This window comes from Sphaerodactylus townsendi, linkage group LG09 (assembly GCF_021028975.2).
Source record: "Sphaerodactylus townsendi isolate TG3544 linkage group LG09, MPM_Stown_v2.3, whole genome shotgun sequence".
NCBI classification, from domain to species: Eukaryota; Metazoa; Chordata; class Lepidosauria; order Squamata; family Sphaerodactylidae; genus Sphaerodactylus; species Sphaerodactylus townsendi.
Window position 1 is genome coordinate 70,950,090 of NC_059433.1, and position 19,476 is coordinate 70,969,565.

At 47.2% G+C, this 19,476-nt stretch overlaps 1 protein-coding gene across 1 annotated transcript in view; it reads right to left on the reverse strand.

Moving 5' to 3' along the window:
• The window catches only part of TG (thyroglobulin), a 188,198-nt gene that overhangs the window by 165,809 nt on the left and 2,913 nt on the right, over positions 1 to 19,476 (reverse strand). Inside the window, exons 3-11 of the mRNA XM_048508584.1 lie at positions 18,480 to 18,571; positions 16,097 to 16,300; positions 13,089 to 13,248; positions 9,608 to 9,714; positions 7,490 to 7,633; positions 6,378 to 6,563; positions 4,493 to 5,533; positions 2,569 to 3,156; positions 816 to 1,049 (exon numbers count right to left, since the gene is read on the reverse strand). Of these exons, the coding sequence (XP_048364541.1) occupies positions 816 to 1,049; positions 2,569 to 3,156; positions 4,493 to 5,533; positions 6,378 to 6,563; positions 7,490 to 7,633; positions 9,608 to 9,714; positions 13,089 to 13,248; positions 16,097 to 16,300; positions 18,480 to 18,571 (2,756 nt within the window). The remainder of the gene's footprint in view (positions 1 to 815; positions 1,050 to 2,568; positions 3,157 to 4,492; positions 5,534 to 6,377; positions 6,564 to 7,489; positions 7,634 to 9,607; positions 9,715 to 13,088; positions 13,249 to 16,096; positions 16,301 to 18,479; positions 18,572 to 19,476) is intronic.

The window sequence follows — 19,476 nt, forward strand, 5'->3', positions numbered from 1 at the left end:
TTCAACCAAAAGCCTCTACTATGTCCTTTTTGAGATGTATCTTTATATTAGAGAACAGGGTATATCCTGCCTTTCTCTCCTGTAAGGACACTCAAAGGAGCTTATACACTTTTTTCCCCCTTCCTCTCCCCCCAACAGACACCTTGTGAGTTAGGTGGGGCTGAAGGAGTTCCAAAGAACTGTGACTGGCCCAAGGTCACCCAGCAGGAATGTAGGAAACATATCTGGTTCACCAAACAAGAGTCCGCCAACTCAGGTGGAGGTGTGGGGAATCTAACCAGGTTCTCTAGATAAGAGTCCATCTGCTCTTCACCACAATACCAGGGGTCTGCAACCTGTGGCTCTCCAGATGTTCATGGACTACAATTCCCATAAGCCCTTGCCAGCATGGCCAATTGGCAAGGGCTGATGGGAATTGTCGTCCATGAACATCTGGAGAGCCACAGGGTTGCAGAACCCTGCTCTATACTATGCTGGCTGTCTCTTGGGCTCATTCCACACATGCAGAATAATGCACTTTCAAACTGCTTTCAGTGCTCTTTAAAGCTATGCAGAATAGCAAAATCCACTTGCAAACAGTTGTGAAAGTGGTTTGAAAATGCATTATTTTGCGCGTGTGGAAGGGGCCTTGGGAAAGGGGAAAGAGAGGGGTCATGGGTCAGAGGCTGAGCTTTTGCTTGGTAGTAGGTGTCATGAAAGGCCTCTCTGTCTGAGATCCTGGCGAGATCAAGTCTGAGCAGGCGGTACCAAGCTCGATGGATCACGTTTTCATGTGTGCATTTCCCCCAATGAAGAACGTCTCCTGGCAAACTCACTGGATTGCGCCGCCAGCCGGATGGCATAATCTCCTCCCGCCAACAATGCTTCTGAAAACGCAGCCCCCGGCTCAGAAGAACTGAGCAGCTCGTCCTCTGTCAGCCTGAGCCCTTCCGCCATTAGAAAGCTCTGCCCAAAAGGAAAGCGGGAGCTGTTGGATTCCCGGATGAGCTGCTCCACCTCGTCAGTAAACCGTGCGGCTTCTTGTCGAGCGGCTTCGCATGCTCCGGGGCCTGCAGAGAGAGGAAAGGGCCGTGGAATAGGCCTCTCGAGGTCAGCAGTTTCTTATTAGCAACACTTCTCACTCCTTCCTATACCTCCTGCTATTTCCACTGCTGCAAAATCACATGTTTTGGGACTCCCGTGGAGAGGTTTCAATAAACTTCACATAATCCCAGGATACCACCCTGGAGACTCAGAAGATGTGCTTGGGATGAATATTGTGTGGCTCAAGATCCCGAGGCATGAAGCCAGAGGTGGGATCCAGCGGGTTCTCACAGGTTCCCGAGAGGAGGTTACTAATTATTTGTGTGCGCCGAGAGGGGGTGACTAATGGGTGATTTTGCCCCGTGATTTTTGCCTTAGTTACGCCCCTCCTCTCAGCAGCAGCGCGCAGAACTGGAAGCAGTCTAGCAGGAGGTGCACCGGCGTGCGTGGCAGCCTGCGCCTGCGTGCATTCGTTTCCCGCCCAAGGACCAGCGCAGCGGCTGCGTCCTTGCCACAGCCCTGCCCAGGAATGCCCCGCCCCCAGAACGCCTGGCCACGCCCCCGTCGTGCCCCGCCCAGCCCCATTGGCGCTACGCTACAGTTTGAATCCCATCCCCATGGGAACCTGTTACTAAAACTTTTGGATCCCACCACCGCATGAAGCGGAATGTCATGTGGGGTTTCCAGAGCAGCCTCGGTTTACCTACACATGCTCTGGATAAAACTGGGTACCCTGACAGGGTAAGGAGCAGAATGTTCAACCCATTACAACGAAGAAGAGGAGTTTGGATTGATACCCCCACCTTTCTCTCCTGTAAGGAGACTCAAGGTGGCTTACAAGCTCCTTTCCCTTCCTCTCCCCACAACAGACACCTTGGGAGGTAGGTGGGGCTGAGGGAGTTCTGCGAGCAGTGGGACTAGCCCAAGAGCGGGTAAAGAAATCTGGTTCAACAGATAAGAGTCCACCACTCACGTGGAGGAGTGGGGAATCAAAGCCAGTTCTCCAGATTAGAATCCACCTGCTCTTAACCGCTACACCACGCTGGAACTCACTGATTATCTGAGAATTAAAAGTCATATCATGAAAAAAGTACTCTGGTGAGGATTGCCTGCATTCCGTTCAAATGGTTACTTCTATTTGGAAAACTATTTGCTTCAACAATAATACTAACCACACTTATATACCCAACGTAGCACAATTCCCCCCCTTCACCTCCCAATCCTAAAGGGGGGCACGACCCGATGATGAGCTCCTTCCCCCTCCCCTCTCCCTAAACCTCCTCCCTAACCCTCCAATCCATGATGTGTGGCCCATGACCAGATGAGGGGCCCCTTTCCCCTTCCCCCCAGGGTGGGTGGGTCTTGACCAGATGACAGGCTCCCATCCCCTCTCCCTCTTCCTAACCCTCCCCCTCCCTAACCCTCCCTTCCAAGGTGGGTGGGCCTCGACCAAGTGAGAGACCCACAGCACAGTCCTTCACCATCTAAGCCTGCTGGTTTCAGATTACAGAACTTCAGTGGAGAATTGCAGTGTTAATTACTTACAGTTTGGAATCTCATTCAGTTCAGCTTTGCTCCCTTGCATTTGTCCCTTTTCATCAACACACCAGCAACGGCGCAGGTCAAAATGTTCTAGTGGGCTACTGAAACCACCGTAAGGCCCTGGGTAATGGGTAAGCTGTCCCTGGAGAAGTTGCCAGAAAGTGAATGGATCCAGCAGAATGTTCTCCGATGAAGCCCCGGTGGCATTGCCTTCCCGGATCGCTTGAGGAACCGCATTGAAGGAGAGAAATCTGGAGAATTCGTGGAAGACGTTCTGGTGGCCCCTTTCATAGAGGGCTTCGACGAAGGCTTTAAAGCTCAGCCGAGATCGCTCTTTGTAGTCAAGCAGGATGTCCATCAAGTCATCAAAAGAGAGAGATCTGCCATTGTTATTCTGGGCGACCCACCTTTGGTACCATTCAAAGGCTTGTTCAGGGGGGCCGTCGCATTGGACCCGTCTCCATTGGCCGTCCCGCGTGCATTGTGGGATATAGACACTGGAGAGCTGAGTTAGAGCTGTAGGATTTGACAGTAGCTGCTGCACGGTTTTTAGAAAAGCTTGACTGCCTGCTAGTTGGCAGTCACTTGGGCCTGAAAGAGAAGAAGGCATCCCAGTTTCTAAATGCCCACAGGTGAAAGACTTTAACATAGGTCATTTCCCCACTTACCTGGGTGAGTGGTTGCTGCGCGCTACTCTCAGCGTGCATCATTGCTGGCGCGCTCCCGGGCTTCCCCACGACCCCGCGCAGAGCACAGGGTCATCAAAAGGCGTCCTTTCGAGGAGCGCCAGGAATGACACACGCTGAGGGGGCGCGACAGCGGCAGCATCGGGGCAGCTGTGTTGTCACCGCCCCTGTAGTGGGGAGTGCTGGGGGACCCTGCGCTACTTGGGGAGAGTAGCGCACAGCAGCAGGTAAGTGGGGAAATGACCATAGAATGGCAAGTTTTACTGCATTCAGTGGTTAAGAAATTTTTTGAAGTACAATTGACTACAAAGGTATCCCAGGCAGCACGTATTTATTTCAATACATTTAAACATAAAAACTTCCAAAATATCTCCTTTTAAAAAATGTATTTATTGGTCTTGTATGCCACCCTTCCCCAAAGGGGCTGACGACGGCTCACGACATTTCCTTAATCCATGATAATTTAAATAAATTTAAAACAGACATTTAAATAGAAGGGATATTTCTTTCGTCAACTGCCTAGGAGGGGGTGTTTCAAGATGGTGCCAGGTGTCCTCTGAAGAACCTCCTTATTAGATAGTTTGGAGAGGAGACATCTGAGGGAGGATAGGATTGAAGTCTATAAAATTATGCATGGGATAGAAAATGTTGACAGAGAGAAATTTTTCTCTCTCACAATACTGGAACCAGGGTTGAAAATGCTGGGGGAAGAATTAGGACTAATAAAAGGAAACACTTCTTCACACAATGTGTGATTGGTGTTTGGAATATGCTGCCACAGGAGGTGGTGATGGCCACTCACCTGGATAGCTTTAAAAGGGGCTTCGATAGATTTATGGAGGAGAAGTCAATCTATGGCTACTAATCTTGATCCTCCTTGATCTCAGATTGCAAATGCCTTAGCAGACCAGGTGCTCAGGAGCAGCAGCAGCAGAAGGCCATTGCTTTCACCTCCTGCATGTGAGCTCTCAAAGGCACCTGGTGGGCCACTGCAAGTAGTAGAGAGCTGGACTAGATGGACTCTGGTCTGATCCAGCAGGCTTGTTCTTATGTTCTTATGATATTATACAAATTGTTAAATATAAGATAAGTATAAACGGGACTATGTGAAATAGCATATATTAACTCATAAATTAGAGAAGGGGTGGAAGCCATTGCTAACTTCTATAGCTGAAAGTTTAATGATTGTTAGACAACTTTAAGAAACAGATTACACTCCACAAGACATACGCACGACTTACACTGCACGGGCTGCCCTGCATTTGTGGCAATTCCTGGAATTGTCCTGCCTTCCGAATTGACACAGAAGCAATTTCTTCCATGGCACTGAACGGTCAGGAATTTTCCGTCTGGGGTACAGGAAGGAACAAAGAGCTCAGATCCGGCAGGCTGGCTTCTTTTCAAGAGTTGCAGACTCTCCCTCTGCTTCTCGCACAACATAGGACACCTCGGACGTGCGCCACGGACTCTGGATCCCGAGATTTCTTTACCGTTGGAATCCACACACCAGCAATCCCCGGCATAGCACTGGATTTCACGATATGTCCCGGCTTTAGTGCATTCTGGGACAAACCCATTTTTGGCCGGCTCCTCGCAGCCTTGGGATCTCAGCACTATTTCTACCACATCCCCTAAATCCTCGGCAACGCTTTCCGGGACGGAAATGACGTGCCGCAGAAAAGTGAAAAACTCCGGGGCTTCAAGGAGGGAAGCGAGAAACTTGACCGCCTTCTGATTGTTCTGCAAATTAACCGCCTGGCCAAAACGGTCCACCAGAGGCTGACTCAAAGAGAACTTGGGCGCTTCCAGCAAAATTTGCTGCGTGGGTTCAGCAAATCCACCGCTTGTCCTGCTCGTCTGGAAAAATTGCTCCACGTCCAATTTGCCGTTTGTGCCGATTGCCCCAGTGAAATTAAACTGAGCCAAATTCTGTAAGAACTTCCCCCCGAAAAGGTTTTGTTGGAACCGCTTGTGGTTGCCAGCAAACTGGAGGGCCACCTGAGCAAGCTCCCTTGAAGGAAATAACCCCCTGATAGCCTCGGTAAGAACAGTTTTGAGCACAAGCAACCGAGGAGCCTCTAATGTGTCTATGACAGACGACAGCAACCCGGAATCCACAAACAGTTCCTTCAGTGAAGGAGGACAAGATCTTGAGGACCGGGCTGTTTTCTGGGGCTCCTCGACAGCAGAGAACAAATGGTGCTGCCCGAAGTATCCAATCGGTCCGTAGAAAAGGGTAGCAAGTGCTCGTTGTCTTTCAAAGACACAGGTGCGTTCATCACCTAAATAAAGGGAAAAGATACCACAGATACAATCATTGGCCAAACCAGATAGCCGCAGAAATGTTTTTAATTATTTCCTTGGTATAAATAATAGGGTGTATGTGACATTTAAAAATATGCTTAAAATACTAAGAGCAAAAATTTGAGTAGGTTAAACATAAAAGTCAGAACTGGTGGATTTCAGCCCGCACAAATCTAATGGGAAGGAGAAGAAGAAGGAGAGTTGGATTTATACCCCCCGTTTCTCTCCTGTAAGGAGACTCAAAGGGGCTTGCAAACTCCTTTCCCTTCCCCGACCCCTCCACAACAAACACCCTGTGAGATAGTGGAATTCCGCATTGGCAGAATAATGCACTTTCAATCCACTTTCAAGGTACTTTGAAGCTGGATTTCACTGTGCAGGACAGCAAAATCCACTTTCAAATAATTGCGAAAGCAGATTGAATGTGCATTATTCTGAATGTGCGGAAGGGGCCTGAGAGAGCTCTAAGAGAATGGGGTTAGCCCAAGGTCACCCAGCAGGCTTCCCATGGAGGAGCAGGGAAATAAATCTAGTTCACCAGATAAGAGATCCACTGCTCAGGTAGAAGAGCAGGGAATCAAACCCAGCACTCTAGATTAGAGTCCACATGCTCTTAACCACTACATGAAGAGTAATAGGGGAACTCTAGATCCCAAATGGAGTTTAGGAACCCCACTTCCACTAACAATTTCAGATCTGCAGAGGATCCAGTACCATACTTGGATGTTTTCAAGAAAAAAAAATAGAAGCTTTTGTAACTCCAAGATAGAGCAAAGGTCAGGAGATTCAGTAAATATCCTCCAAGTGTCCAGTTCTACATACCACATGCCGGGCGCTGTCCTTGACTCCTGGTTCCCAGAATCTCCTGTCCATTGGGGTCCACACACCAGCACTGACCACCCGCCTGGCACTGTGTTGGCACATAGGCTCCATTTCCATCACACAATGGTGTATAATTATGTTGGAAACGTACAGCTGAGAATCTCTCCGTTTCACACTTGGAGGGGCCTGCGAGAGAAGCAGAAGTGGTCACAGATGTAAAGGTCGTGGGAGAGAGTTGTCATTCGATTCTACTGTAGTCTAACAGCTCCATCAGTCCTAATGATGATCAGCAAGTGGCTCAAATCAGCTCTGCCTGTCAGCGGTTTCCTGGGCAACACCAGACTCTTCTCACTGATAGATCAGTAAATGGCGCCAGTTTCTAAGTTAGTCTGTCCCAGAATACACATGAGGTTGCCGTATACTGAATCAGATCTTTGGCCCATCAGGGTCAGGGTTGTGTATTCAGATTAGCAGCCGCTCTGCAGTATCTGAGGCAGAGCTCCTTCACAACTAGGCTTGGAGATTCGAGTGCAACAAATATCAGATTCAGCCCGAATTTGAGCGAATTCAGGCATGTTCGGACGAAAATAGGCCAAATATGTCCTGCACAAATATGAACAAATCCGAGTGCAAGGTATTCCGGCTTTTTGGGGTATTTTTGGTGTTCTTTCACATTTTGGCCTGTAGGTGGTGCATTTTTAAAGCTTTTAAACCCCATCCACCATTGTTTCCAATGGGAGCGAACAGGAGATGGGGGCTACCCGTTTGAGGGTCTATAACTTTGGCCCTCCTGAACCAAACTTCACCAAACTCCGATGGTATCATCAGGACAATCTCTGGATGATACCCTGAAATTTTGGTGCCACTAGCTTAAAAAAAACCTTGCAGGCCAAAACACCAAAAAATATCCCAAAAAATCAGACGGTCCTGAATTTTTTGGGTATACCCGAATATTTGGGTATATCCTAATATGTTATTTGACTTATTTAGGCAAACAGATAATTTTATGCCCAAATAAATCCGAATCACACTGCCAGAGATCATGGGTCAAGGCCATCACCCCTGACATGTAGCATATGCAGCAACCATATTTTTTGAGCCTTGTTACTTACATCGGAACTTGCCAGATGTCACCAGCCGCACTCCCAGAAAACGCCTCTGCAGGATCCTGTACATGCTGGTTTCACTGAAGGTTTGTGTGAGTTCCATGGACGCAAAAACAGTGTCATAAATGTGGTCAAGTAACATTTCCAGACCTGGGTGAGAAAACAGCATTTCCGATCAAGATCTCATTTCTGCAGATTTCTTAATTTGAACCAGAATAGTCCATTGAAATTCTTATTGTGTGTATCTGTAACCCCCATGCTCAGAATGAGTTGACCCAGAAAGGGGTGGAGACTCAAAGCTGCAGAGCTCTTTGGAGGAGACAAGGCTACCAGACTCGGACCTTGGTTGTATAAGCCCTTAACACCTTGTTAAGGGTTTTTTGTGTTTGTAATGGGTGAGAGTTCTCCTGGAAACCTTCATCATGTTGAATCCTGTTCACCAAGCCTTTGGAGTCTTCAGGAGCCAACCCACTTGCAGGAAGAATTGGACTTGGCAGTATCAGTAGACTGTAAATTAAGGACTTGAAAATGCAACCTGAACAGGACCTTGAAGTGTGATGTTAAATGTTGGTGTTTGATGTTATGTGTTAAGAAAGTAAACCATTTTGTTTTTAAAAATTGTTGTTGCAAACTCATTCCAAGTTCTGCCCCACAGAACCCACAGATAGAGGTTACATATCATTTCCCTATCTCATTTCTCCCCAGCTCTAACCAAGCAGCTCACGATATCAACCCCAACAAATTCAAATTCTGAAACCCAAAATGAGAAATTAAATACACACTCCGCCGCCACAAATCTAGTCATTTTCAAAAGTTGCCCGTCCTTCCCAGATGTTGAGAATTTACCTGATTTCAAATATCATGTGATATTTTGATTTCAGCTTTCATTCTAATCTGGGCATCTGAGAGATAAGGCATTACCATCAACACAGCGCAATTCCCTCGTGAATTACATGGATTCATTTCAGAACGGCCACTTGAAAGAGTTCTCTTCAGAGAGCTCTGTTCAGAGAGCTAGCGTGGTGTAGTGCTTAAGAGCAGGTGCGCTCTAATCTGGAGAACCGGGTTTGATTCCCTGCTCTGCCACTTGAGCTGTGGAGGCTTATCTGGGGAACTAGATTAGCTTGTGCACTCCAACACATGCCAGTTGGGTGACCTTGGGTTAGTCACAATTCTTCAGAGCTCTCTCAGCCCCACGCACCTCACAGGGTGTTTGTTATGGGGGGGAGGGAAAGGAGATTGTCAGCCCCTTTGAGTCTCCTTACAGGAGAGAAAGGGGGGCTATAAATTCAAATTCTTCTTCTTCTTTCAGCTCTGATGAGGCATTTTCCCCAGGATGCTGCCTACCCTACAACCTATCTGCCAGTCATCAGTGCCAGCAGCCAAACGTTCCAGTGAGGTTAGAACACTAGCCTCTCGTAATTAACATTTAACCGCTGCCTAACAGGAAGATGATGAAAGTGGATCCAGGAAGGAGGGAAAGGCCCATGACATCAAGATCCTACCACTTAGCTGTCCAGATTGGATTCACAGATATTGCCTTTCCATTCGCAATAGATCTTGCCAGAGCAAGTCATCTAGGAGTGGAAAAAAATGTTTCCATTCTTTCTAGGAGTGGAAAAAATTATTCGGGTCACAGAAGGACTCCTTCCATAAGTGGAAGGCTATCTTTGGATCCATGCCTACAGTAGAAACCAACACATATACACTCTCCCTCTCTCCCCTCCATGACAGCTGACTCCTCTGTTTTGAACCTCAGGTTGAGAGATGCCAAGTCGGATGCCATGTTGGCGAGGGAGAAAGCTTGTTTTCTGCTGCTCCAGAGACTAGGACCAGGAGTCATGGGTTCGAGGGGAAGGAAAAGAGATTCCTCCTAAACATCAGGAAAAAACTTCCTGACAGTAAGGGCTGTTCCACAGTGGAATGCACTACCCGAGAGGGTAGTGGAGTCTCCATCTTTGGAGGTTTTTAAAAAGAGGCTGGATGGCCATCTGTCAGGAGTGCTTTGATTGGGTGTTCCTGCATTGCAGGGGGTTGGACTTGATGGCCCTTGGGGTCTCTTCCAACTCTACACTTCTATAATTCTATGGTCCTTGGGGCACTTCAGATTTGTCAAGCTCTTACCTGTCTCTTCTAGCTCCCGCCCAAGACTGTCTGCACAGTAGCAGTAGCCAGAGACATCGGGGAACGAACTTCTAAAGGCACTGAAGGTCAGGAATGCATCCCGATACCTACAAGGAAAACCAAGGGGTTACCAAGAGCATGATTCTGGCAGCGGCAAGCTATTAACATCACAACTCCTCTCAGCGTTTCCGCAGAAGCCATCTGCACTATCAAAATGTTGGATACTGGATTTTTCTCAGACAAAGTGCGCCATATCAAAGGCATTAACAAATTCATATTTGTGTGATGGTCACACGTAACAGTCCAGTCCTCAGTGGAGGTAAATCACAGTGTTTGGATTTTAGAAGAATGTGAAGATAGTACTGGAACACGGCCATACAACCTGGAAAAACCACAACATCCTAATTATGAATTATTAACAACATACTATCATCCGTAAAGGTCTTGTTAAGTATATATGGTATCCTATGATTTCAGCTAAGATCATTGTGATATTCATTCTTTAGTACCCACTATTATATTGCTATTTACTTAACTGTTCGCATTGTCCATTATTTTAATATACTAGCAGGGCCCAGCCACGCGTTGCTGTGGCAATTGTCCTTCTCATCACAGTCTGCAACCCACACAGATGTCCATGCAGGTCCGATGATCCGCAGCGTAGCCTTTTGGGGTGGTCAAAGGGAATCCCTCTTCCCCTTTTCAATTCACATTGTTATATGGTGCTGTCTTGTTTTTTTAACATAAGGTAACCCTTCCCATTCCACAACGGAACTGTCCAGAGTGCGAATCCCGCTGTCCATGAGGCTGGTTGACACGCACAGTCCTGGCTTGGGTAAGGCAGAACTGGGGAAAGGCTATCCCAGTCAGGCAGCAGAGGCAGGGTGCTGAGGCGCTCAAATCGAGGCCAGCTCCCTGGGTTTTTAAAGGGTCATGTGCAAAAGAAGCAGAGCCAGTAGTGTTGGTTCGCCCCCACCCCGTGGATTTTCTTAGAAGAAAAAGGCAAACTCCAGCTCGCTTTTAGTAAAAGAGAGCTGTGGCGAATATGGGTGAGGAAGTGGGTAAGTGGTGGTTGGATGTGAGGGAGGGCAGAGTGAGGTGTGTGAGGATGAGCTGGATGTGTGTTGTGTGGTGGCAGTGGGTGAGGCACAGAGAGTGAAAGTTACCTGCGTGTGAGGGGGGGGGGGACCCCACCTGACGTCTCACATGGCAAAGTGTGTATGTGTTTCACTTCCACTCGTATTACCTACCAGTATTACCTATTTACTGTTTCCACTTCTCATCTCTGCCCATCTGCACAAACATTCTAAGGGTGAAAGTTAAACAGAGCCAGCTTCATGGCCTGGTGTGCCAGGAAAAAGATGTTTTACCTGGCTCAGGTATGGACTTTCGGCGATTGAAGGTCCCATTACCAGCCCGCAACAGGGAGGAACGTCATGTGAAAATTTGGGCGCGATCCGTCTAGCCGTTTCGGCGTTAGGGGGTGACTAACAAAGTCACTGTTTGCTTTTTATATATATAGATTGTATGTTTATATTATTTTTTTTGTATTGGAATGTAATTGGGCATGCTAGAACTGCCAACCTCCAGGTGGGGTCTGGGGGTCTTCCAGAAATGAAGTTGATGTCCAGAGGGCAGAGATCAGTTTTTCTGGGGGAAATGGAGCTTAGGAAGGTGAAATCTGTGGCATTTTACCCTGGTGATCTCCTTTCCCCTCCCCAGGAAGGAGATCTGTTGGGGGGAATTTCCTAAGCTTGGAATTTCCTAAGCTGGAAGTTGGCGAACCTAATTGCATTACATGTTATGCTTTTTAAAAAATCTTCGTTATTAACGTTCATTTCAAATTTTTAACCTGATTTTGCTGATATGGTCGTAAGCCCTTTTTGAACAAACAGAAATAGATGCATCAATGTCACGGATTCAGAACAACATCAATTAAGAACTCTGTGTGAGTTCTTCAATTGATTTTTAAAAAAATATTGCGGCATAGTAGGTAGTTTACTTATGCGACATTCCTTGAAACAGCCAGAGTTTGGGGATGCAGAAATAATTCTTTTGAAATCAAATAAAAATTATCCAGCAGCGTCTGGAAAGTCTAACAAATTTATTCCGGGGTAAGTTTTCAGCTTCATCAAATAAAACCAAAAGTTGTGACATTAATACTTCCCTGCCCTCTAGTGGCGTAAAACAGTACTTCATAATTTTTCAATATGAAAAGTTATAAGGTGGATTGGTGGAAGGGTATTCTAAATTTGGCCAGATACTTTTTGGTTTAGAGAGACAGATATATACTATCCTTCAATGCTTGTCCTCGAAGGAACCTATTACCACCACAGCCTGGGACTTCACAATACACAACTAATGCATTTGTCTGAAAGATAAATTTCCCCATCCAACAAAGGGAGTTCTGATTTTCAAAAAGGTTTCACCCTGAAAATCTCTCTGGAGCTTCTGCGCTCAAATCTAGCTGGTCTACTATGCAGTATCTCAGCTACCCTCTGATATTGTATTTTTCCACTAGGTTAAAAAAAATCACTACAGAAAAATTGTGTGGCCAATTTTTGTTCTGTCTGTAATTTGTAAGCAGGGAAGGCAGCGTGGTACAGCTCCAGCTTATTAGATCTCAGAAGCTAAGTAGAGTCAGTACTTGGAAGGGTGACCACAAAGGAAGGCTCTGCAGAGGAAAGTCATGGCAAACCACATCTGCTTCTCATTAGCCTTGAAACCCACTTGCTGAGGTCATCCTAAGTCAACTGTGACTTGACAGCTCCTTTACACACACACATACACACACACACAGAGAGAGAGAGAGAGAGAGAGAGAGAGAGAGAGAGAGAGAGAGAGAGAGAGAGAGAGAGAGAGAGAGAGAGAGAAGCTAAGTAGAGTCAGTACTTGGAAGGGTAACCACCAAGGAAGACTCTGCAGAGGAGATGTGGCAAACCACATCTGCTTCTCACTTGCCTTGAAAGCCACTTGCTGAGCTCATCCTAAGTCAGCTGTGACTTGACAGACTTTTACACACACACACACACACACACACAGAGAGAGAGAGAGAGAGAGAGAGAGAGAGAGGCTAAGTAGAGTCAGTACTTGGAAGGGTGACCACCAAGGAATGTTCTGCAGAGGAAAGTCATGGCAAACCACATCTGCTTCTCACTTGCCTTGAAAGCCACTTGCTGAGCTCATCCTAAGCCAACTGTGACTTGACAGCACTTTACACGCACGGAGAGAAACTAAGTTTTAGAAACGTTTTAGGTGATTTGTGCGGACAGGCCCATGGTCTTGTCTTCTGGCTGATACACCTTCAGTCATACATGCTAACTTACTGATAGCAGCCATAGTCTCCCATCTGCTCACAAAACAACCATGAAAACTTGAATGATTTTCCGTATCTATTTACCAATGAAATTGGAGAAGAAACAGCCTGAAGCACTCTGTGACACCCTGCAACTGGTTTTTTTTAAAGATCTGATTTCCCTACCTGTTAAAATGGTGAAGGAGATCGAACACCATCATGTCTGTCCTGTTGACAAACTTGCACTGGACGGGCAGAAATTCCCCATCGACTGAACATTGCGGAGGACTCTTGTCCCCAACGCCATGCAGAATACGACGGTCTCGAATCTCACATTTCCCAGGGCCTGAAATGCAAACATATAAACATTGGCCGCAGCGATACTGTCACACAATCTATATCTGGGTCTCTAGTCATTTTGAGCCTGTTGGCACCTTTGGAATTCCGTCACTGCGTGGTGGGCCAACCGAAAAATGGCACTGTAAGGAAAATGCAGCCGACCACAAAATGGCCACCACAGGAGGTGATGCCAACTGTGCAGGAAGCCAAAGTGCAGAGCACAAGAGGAATTTTTGTTTAATTCACTGGGAAAAAGCTTCGTGCTTAAACAGCCTGGGAAGGTTCGCTTATGCTAGGTACTCTCTTTGCAGCTGCAGGGGGGTGGATTGAAATCTGCTAGGTTCTCACCCCCTCTCCTTTCTTGATCTCACCATCTGCGGAACATGTGTGTGAATGCATGTGACCGTGGTGTAGTGATTAAGAGAAGGTGGATTCCAATCTGGAGAACTGGGTTTGATTCCCCACACCTCCACCTGAGTGGCAGAGGCTTATCTGGTGAACCAGATGTGTTTCCGCACTCCTACATTCCTGCTGGGTGACCTTGGGCTAGTCACAGTTCTGTCAGAACTCTCTCAGCCCCACCTGCCTCAGAAGGTGTCTGTTGTGAGGAGAGGGAGGGAAAGGAGCTTGTAGGCCACCTTGAGTCTTCTTGCAGGAGAAAAAAATGGCGTATAAATCCAAAGTCTTCTTCTTCTCTTCCCTCCTCTCTCTCCCTCTCCCCTCAAGAAATTCATATGTGCATGTGCCTTCTCACCTTTGGAGAAGGAAGAGAGGGTCTGACATATTTCTGCTAGGGGATACGATCTTTTGCCTGTTGCCATGTACTCAGTCCAGACAATATATAGTCATCAGCTGTCCTACACTTAAACGAAAATTCAGCTTTTAAAGTACTGACTCCTTTCATTGGGCAAGTCTTGGGGTTGTGACAGTGTTGATCAAAGCTATCACAGCACTTGTTTCTCCCTTATCTCCAACCGGCAATGCAATCCATAAAAAGTTCACCATACATAATTATTTAAGGTTGCCAGGCTCCACATGAGACCAGCGGAATGACAGCTCATTTCTAGATGACAGTTCCTCCAGGGAAAAAAGGAAGCTTTGGACTCTATGGCAGTGGCGGCGAACCTATGGCACGGGTGCCAGAGGTGGCACTCAGAGCCCTCTCTGTGGGCACGCGCACGGTCACTCCAGCCAAAGGTGAAGCTGCCACGGGGACATCGGAACAAATGTCCCAGGCGGCTGCCATTCAGTCATGGGGGGGGGGGGATCGCCACCCACATCCCTCCTCCCTGATGCCACGCTCCAATCCCCGCCCTGCCTTTTAAGACAAAAGATGTTAATGTATGAGTTGTTTTTTTTTCTAAACTAAAACCTCAGCATTCAGTTTAAATTGCCGTGTTGGCACTCTGCGATAAATAAGTGGGTTTTAGGTTGCAGTTTGGGCACTCGGTCTCGAAAAGGTTTGCCATCACTGTTCTGTGGCAAAGGGCCCCATCCTTCTATGGCCCCATCTCCAAATCTCACAACCCAGATCTGGCAACTCTACCCTCCCCCTATCTTCCGCTGATGACCTGGAGGACCGGACAACCCTATCACTCTCCCTTATCCTATCCCAGTGATGGCGAACCTTTTTGAGACCGAGTGCCCAAACTGCGACCTAAAACCCACTTATTTATCGCAGAGTGCCAACACGGCAATTCAACCTGAATGCTGAGGTTTTAGTTTAGAAAAAAAAAACTCATACATTAACATCTTTTGTCTTAAAAGGCAGGGTGGGGATTGGAGCGCAGCATCAGGGAGGAGGGATGTGGGTGGCGATCCCCCCCCCCATGACTGAATGGTAGCCGCCTGGGACATTTGTCCCATGGCAGCTTCACCTTTGGCTGGAGTGACGGTGCGCGTGCCCACAGAGAGGGCTCTGAGTGCCACCTCTGGCACCCGTGCCATAGGTTCGCCGCCACTGCCATAGAGTCCAAAACTTCCTTTTTTTTCCCTGGAGTGCCAAAGGCTCGCCATCTGGAGTGCCATCTGGAGTGCCAAAGGCTCGCCACCACGGACCTAGCATAAGCGAACCTTCCCAGGCTGTTTGAGCACGAAGCTTTTTCCCAGTGAATTTAAAAAAATCCCTCTTGTGCTCTGCACTTTGGCTTCCTCCACAGTTGGCATCACCTCCTGTGGCGGCCATTTTGTGGTCGGCTGCATTTTCCTTACAATGCCATTTTCTGGTTGGCCCACCACCTGGTGACGGAATTCGGTTGGCTCCAAGGAGCAAAATGGTTGGCTCCAAGGAGTAAGCTTGGTGGTAGTTGGTGGCTTTGCTTTGAAGCAACTGTGCAACTCTTCCAACAGGTGAATCACGACCCTAGGAGGGTTTACTCAGAAGCAAACCCCATTGCCAGCAACCCAGCTTACTCCCAGGTAAAGGATCACACTTTAGTTCTCGCATGAAAATCAGTGGGGTTTAACAGTGCTTAACAGGGTTACCTACACTGCTTCCCTAAAACTAGGTCTTAAGTTTAATGCTAACAATTGAGTCCAGCCTAAATGTGGGGGGAGGGACTCTATTTTCATGTGCCCACAGAGGGAGCTCTGAGTGCCACCTCTGGCACCCGTGCCATAGGTTTGCCACCACTGTCCTATCCTATCCTATCCTATCATATGGACAATAAATAAAAGATCTTCTTGTCACTGCAAATAAGGTTACTGATCCTTAGAAAGGAAGGATTTGAGGATGGAAACTCCATTCATTCTTGGACTCTGCAAAGTCCATTTCCATTGAGATCCAACCCATTCCTTCGTACCTCCTCCAGAGGGTTGGATCTAGGAAACCATTGATTTCATATAACAGTACTTACATTGTGTTGGCTTCCCTCTCTGCCTTGTGCCATAAATTTCCATCCCTTCAGCATCCACGCACCAGCACTGCCCGACATCCACATCACACTGTATTGGGTCGAAGTCACCAGAATCCAGACACTGTGGGATGTAGGACGTTGTGCTACTATTGATGTAGCGACTGACCAGGATCCGCTGCTTTTGGAGTTGGCAGAAGGACAAACCTGGGGCAAGAAGCAGCACGGACGATGAAAAGCGTACATGTTCTCGTTCGCAGAACAACACTTCAGTGAGTGCGCATGTTGCTATGATGTCCTGTGCATTTTGAGCAGAACAGTAACAAAAACCTGAAAACATTCCGCTGGCTCATTTTTTCCCTCTCTCCTGGTTCTGCCTCCTCCAACTCTGCCATCTGCCCAAGAAGGTCAGATTCTGGCTGGGTCTTTTAACATTCTGTCCCTGAGCAATGAGCACGCCTCCAAGCAGAGCGATACCTAGGGAAAATGTAGCCCAGTGCAAAATCTAGGGCCCCTTCCGCACCCGCAAAATAATGCGTTTTCAAACCACTTTCACAACGGTTTGCAAGTGGATGTTGCCATTCCGCACAGCTTCAAAGAGCTCTGAAAGCAGTTTGAAAGGGCATTATTCTGCATGTGCGGAAGGAGCCTGAGTTTGCTGCCTCCCCCATATGGGCGGCCGCCCTTTCCCACCAGTGTATAGAGCAGTGGTTCTCAACCTTCCTAATGCCGCAACCCTTTAATACAGTTCCTCATGTTGTGGTGACCCTTAACCCTAACATTATTTGTTTCTCGGTTATTATGTGAAAATCAAATATGTGTTTTCCGATGGTCTTAGGCGACCCCTGTGAAAGGGTCATTCGACCCCCAAAGGGGTCGCGACCCACAGGTTGAGAACCGCTGGTATAGAGTATGAAGTCAGTGTATAAACCTGGGGGGAAGGAGGGGTGTAATGGTGGTGGTGGTTTTCTGCTCCTCGCGTGACTAAATGGCCGAAGCCCGGGAATATTTGACCCCATATGTCCCCCTGGGCGGTACAACCCAGCCTCCAAGAAGGTATGGCAAACAGCATCTAGACCAGGGGTAGGGAACCTGCGGCTCTCCAGATGTTCAGGAACTACAATTCCCATCAGCCTCTGTCAGCATGGCCAATTGGCCATGCTGGTAGGGGCTGATGGGAATTGTAGTTCCTGAACATCTGGAGAGCCGCAGGTTCCCTACCCCTGATCTAGACAAGCTCCTTGCGGTATGGAGGAATGGCCCCTACCTATATCCCAGCTGTTCAAATCCTTCTGCGTGGACTTGGAAATGCATCATATAAAGACCTTTCTGATGCAGGGGCGCCTCTGGATTTTTAGAAGTCCCTGGCAAGAAGTCCCTGGCAAGAACTCAGAATCCCTGGTGATTTCAAATCTTCAGATAGAGTAAGTGTGCCCCCAACAGCATTCACCAAATACGGACAGAAAAATCATCATGCACAGTGGCTTGTGTGTATTACAAATATTTTTTCAGTGTATAAACATACATAAAATGCAACTGCTATTACTAAATCTTTACTCTCATTACAAATATCACCTGAAAGAAAAATAATTCATGAATTTAAAGACAATTATTCAGTCACCGATTTGAAGGATAACATCTCTGACAAGAGACAACAGAAGAGGTTATAAGTCTTTATTGAGGTGAACTGTGTTGATAACATTGAAGGAGGCTGTTTGACCGCATCGGTGTTACTGGAGTTCTCCCGTTGGAGATATTTGTAATGAGAGTAAAGATTTAGTAATAGCAATTGCATTTTATGTATGTTTATACACTGAAAAAAATATTTGTAATATACACAAGCCACTGTGCAGCACACGTGTGTCACGTGATTTTTCGGTCCGTATTTGGTGATTTCAAATCTTCCTCAGCTGAAGTGCTGAAATTGACGCCTTGGTCTTTGAAAACTTCACCCAAGTCTGCCGGCGTTCTGTTCTTTAACTCTCCAGCAGTGTGAATGAAAACGGGACTGAAGGGGGAGGACCGTTGTTATGATTTTACAAGCGCCTGCTTCATTCAGTCAAGCAAGAATCGCCTGCTGAAGTCACGTGCCCAGAACCACACGAGCTTCTGAAAAGATCTGTCCTTTCTTCTTCCAGCAAAAGACAGACGCACAGGCACAGATAGGCTGCACTGGCGCCCAGACTGAGCGCTGGCATAGACAGAGTTTGCCGCGCTTTTGTTTAGTGTCAATTCATTTGTTATCTAATAAAGTTCTACAAAACAACTCACTTGCATCTCTGCCTTATTATTTACTCTGCTAATTCATTGCAACGCAACAACCATGCCCCTGGAGCGAGCTTGTGAATGCTCCCTTAAGAAGCTCACGTCCCAAGTCACAACTTACAAGCTACAAAAGAGCCGTTCTTTTTGCTGCCTGACACTTCTCCGCCCTTCTCATCCACACACCAGCACGAAAGGTTGTCACACTGGATGTTCCTAGGAGACAAAATGGAGATTTTCAGCGTTATGATGCATGTGACTTAAAGAAGAAAAAGTTTGGATTTATATCCTCCCTTTCTCTCCTGTAAGGAGACTCAAAGAAGCTGACAATCTCCTTTTCCTTCCCCGCCCCCACAACAAACACCCTATGAGGTGGGTGAGGCTGAGAGAGCTCCAAAGAACTGTGATTTGCCCAAGGTCACCCAGCTGGCATGTGTTGGAGTGCACAAGCTAATCTGGTTACCCAGATAAGCCGCCACAGCTCAAGTGGCAGAGCAGGAATCAAACCCAGTTGTCCAGATTAGAGTGCACCTGCTCTAACCACTGCACCGTGCTGAAGGAGTCTGATTGTTTTTCACCTCTACCCCTGAGTATTTTTAAACAAGCACCTGATACTTTTTTCAAGTATATTTCCTTCAAGCATCACAAATATTTTGCTCTCGGGTATCTGTAAGACCTGAGAATGGACTACTATGAGCTTTTGCACAGTTTTGAGGGAGGAGAAAAGAAGAGGTGCTTTAGTTGTCTTGCTGAAAAATATATTTACTTCGTTTATACCCTGCCTTTCTTCCCAGTGGGGACTCAAAAACTGTTTACTTATTCTACCCTCCTCCATTTTTCCTCACAAGAACTCTGTGAGGTGGGTTAGGCTCAGAGGTGGGATCCAGCAAGTTCTCACAGGTTCCCGAGAGTAGGTTATTCATTATTTGTGTGTGCCGAGAGGGGGTTACTAATTGGTGATTTTGCCACGTGATTTTTGCCCTTCCTCTCAGCAGTAGCGCGCAGAACTTGAAGCAGTCTAGCAGGAGGTGCATCGGCATGCGTGGCAGCCCTGTACCAAATACGTCGTTTCCCACCCAAGGACGGTATAGCGGCTGCGATCGCCCCACAGCCGCCCAGGA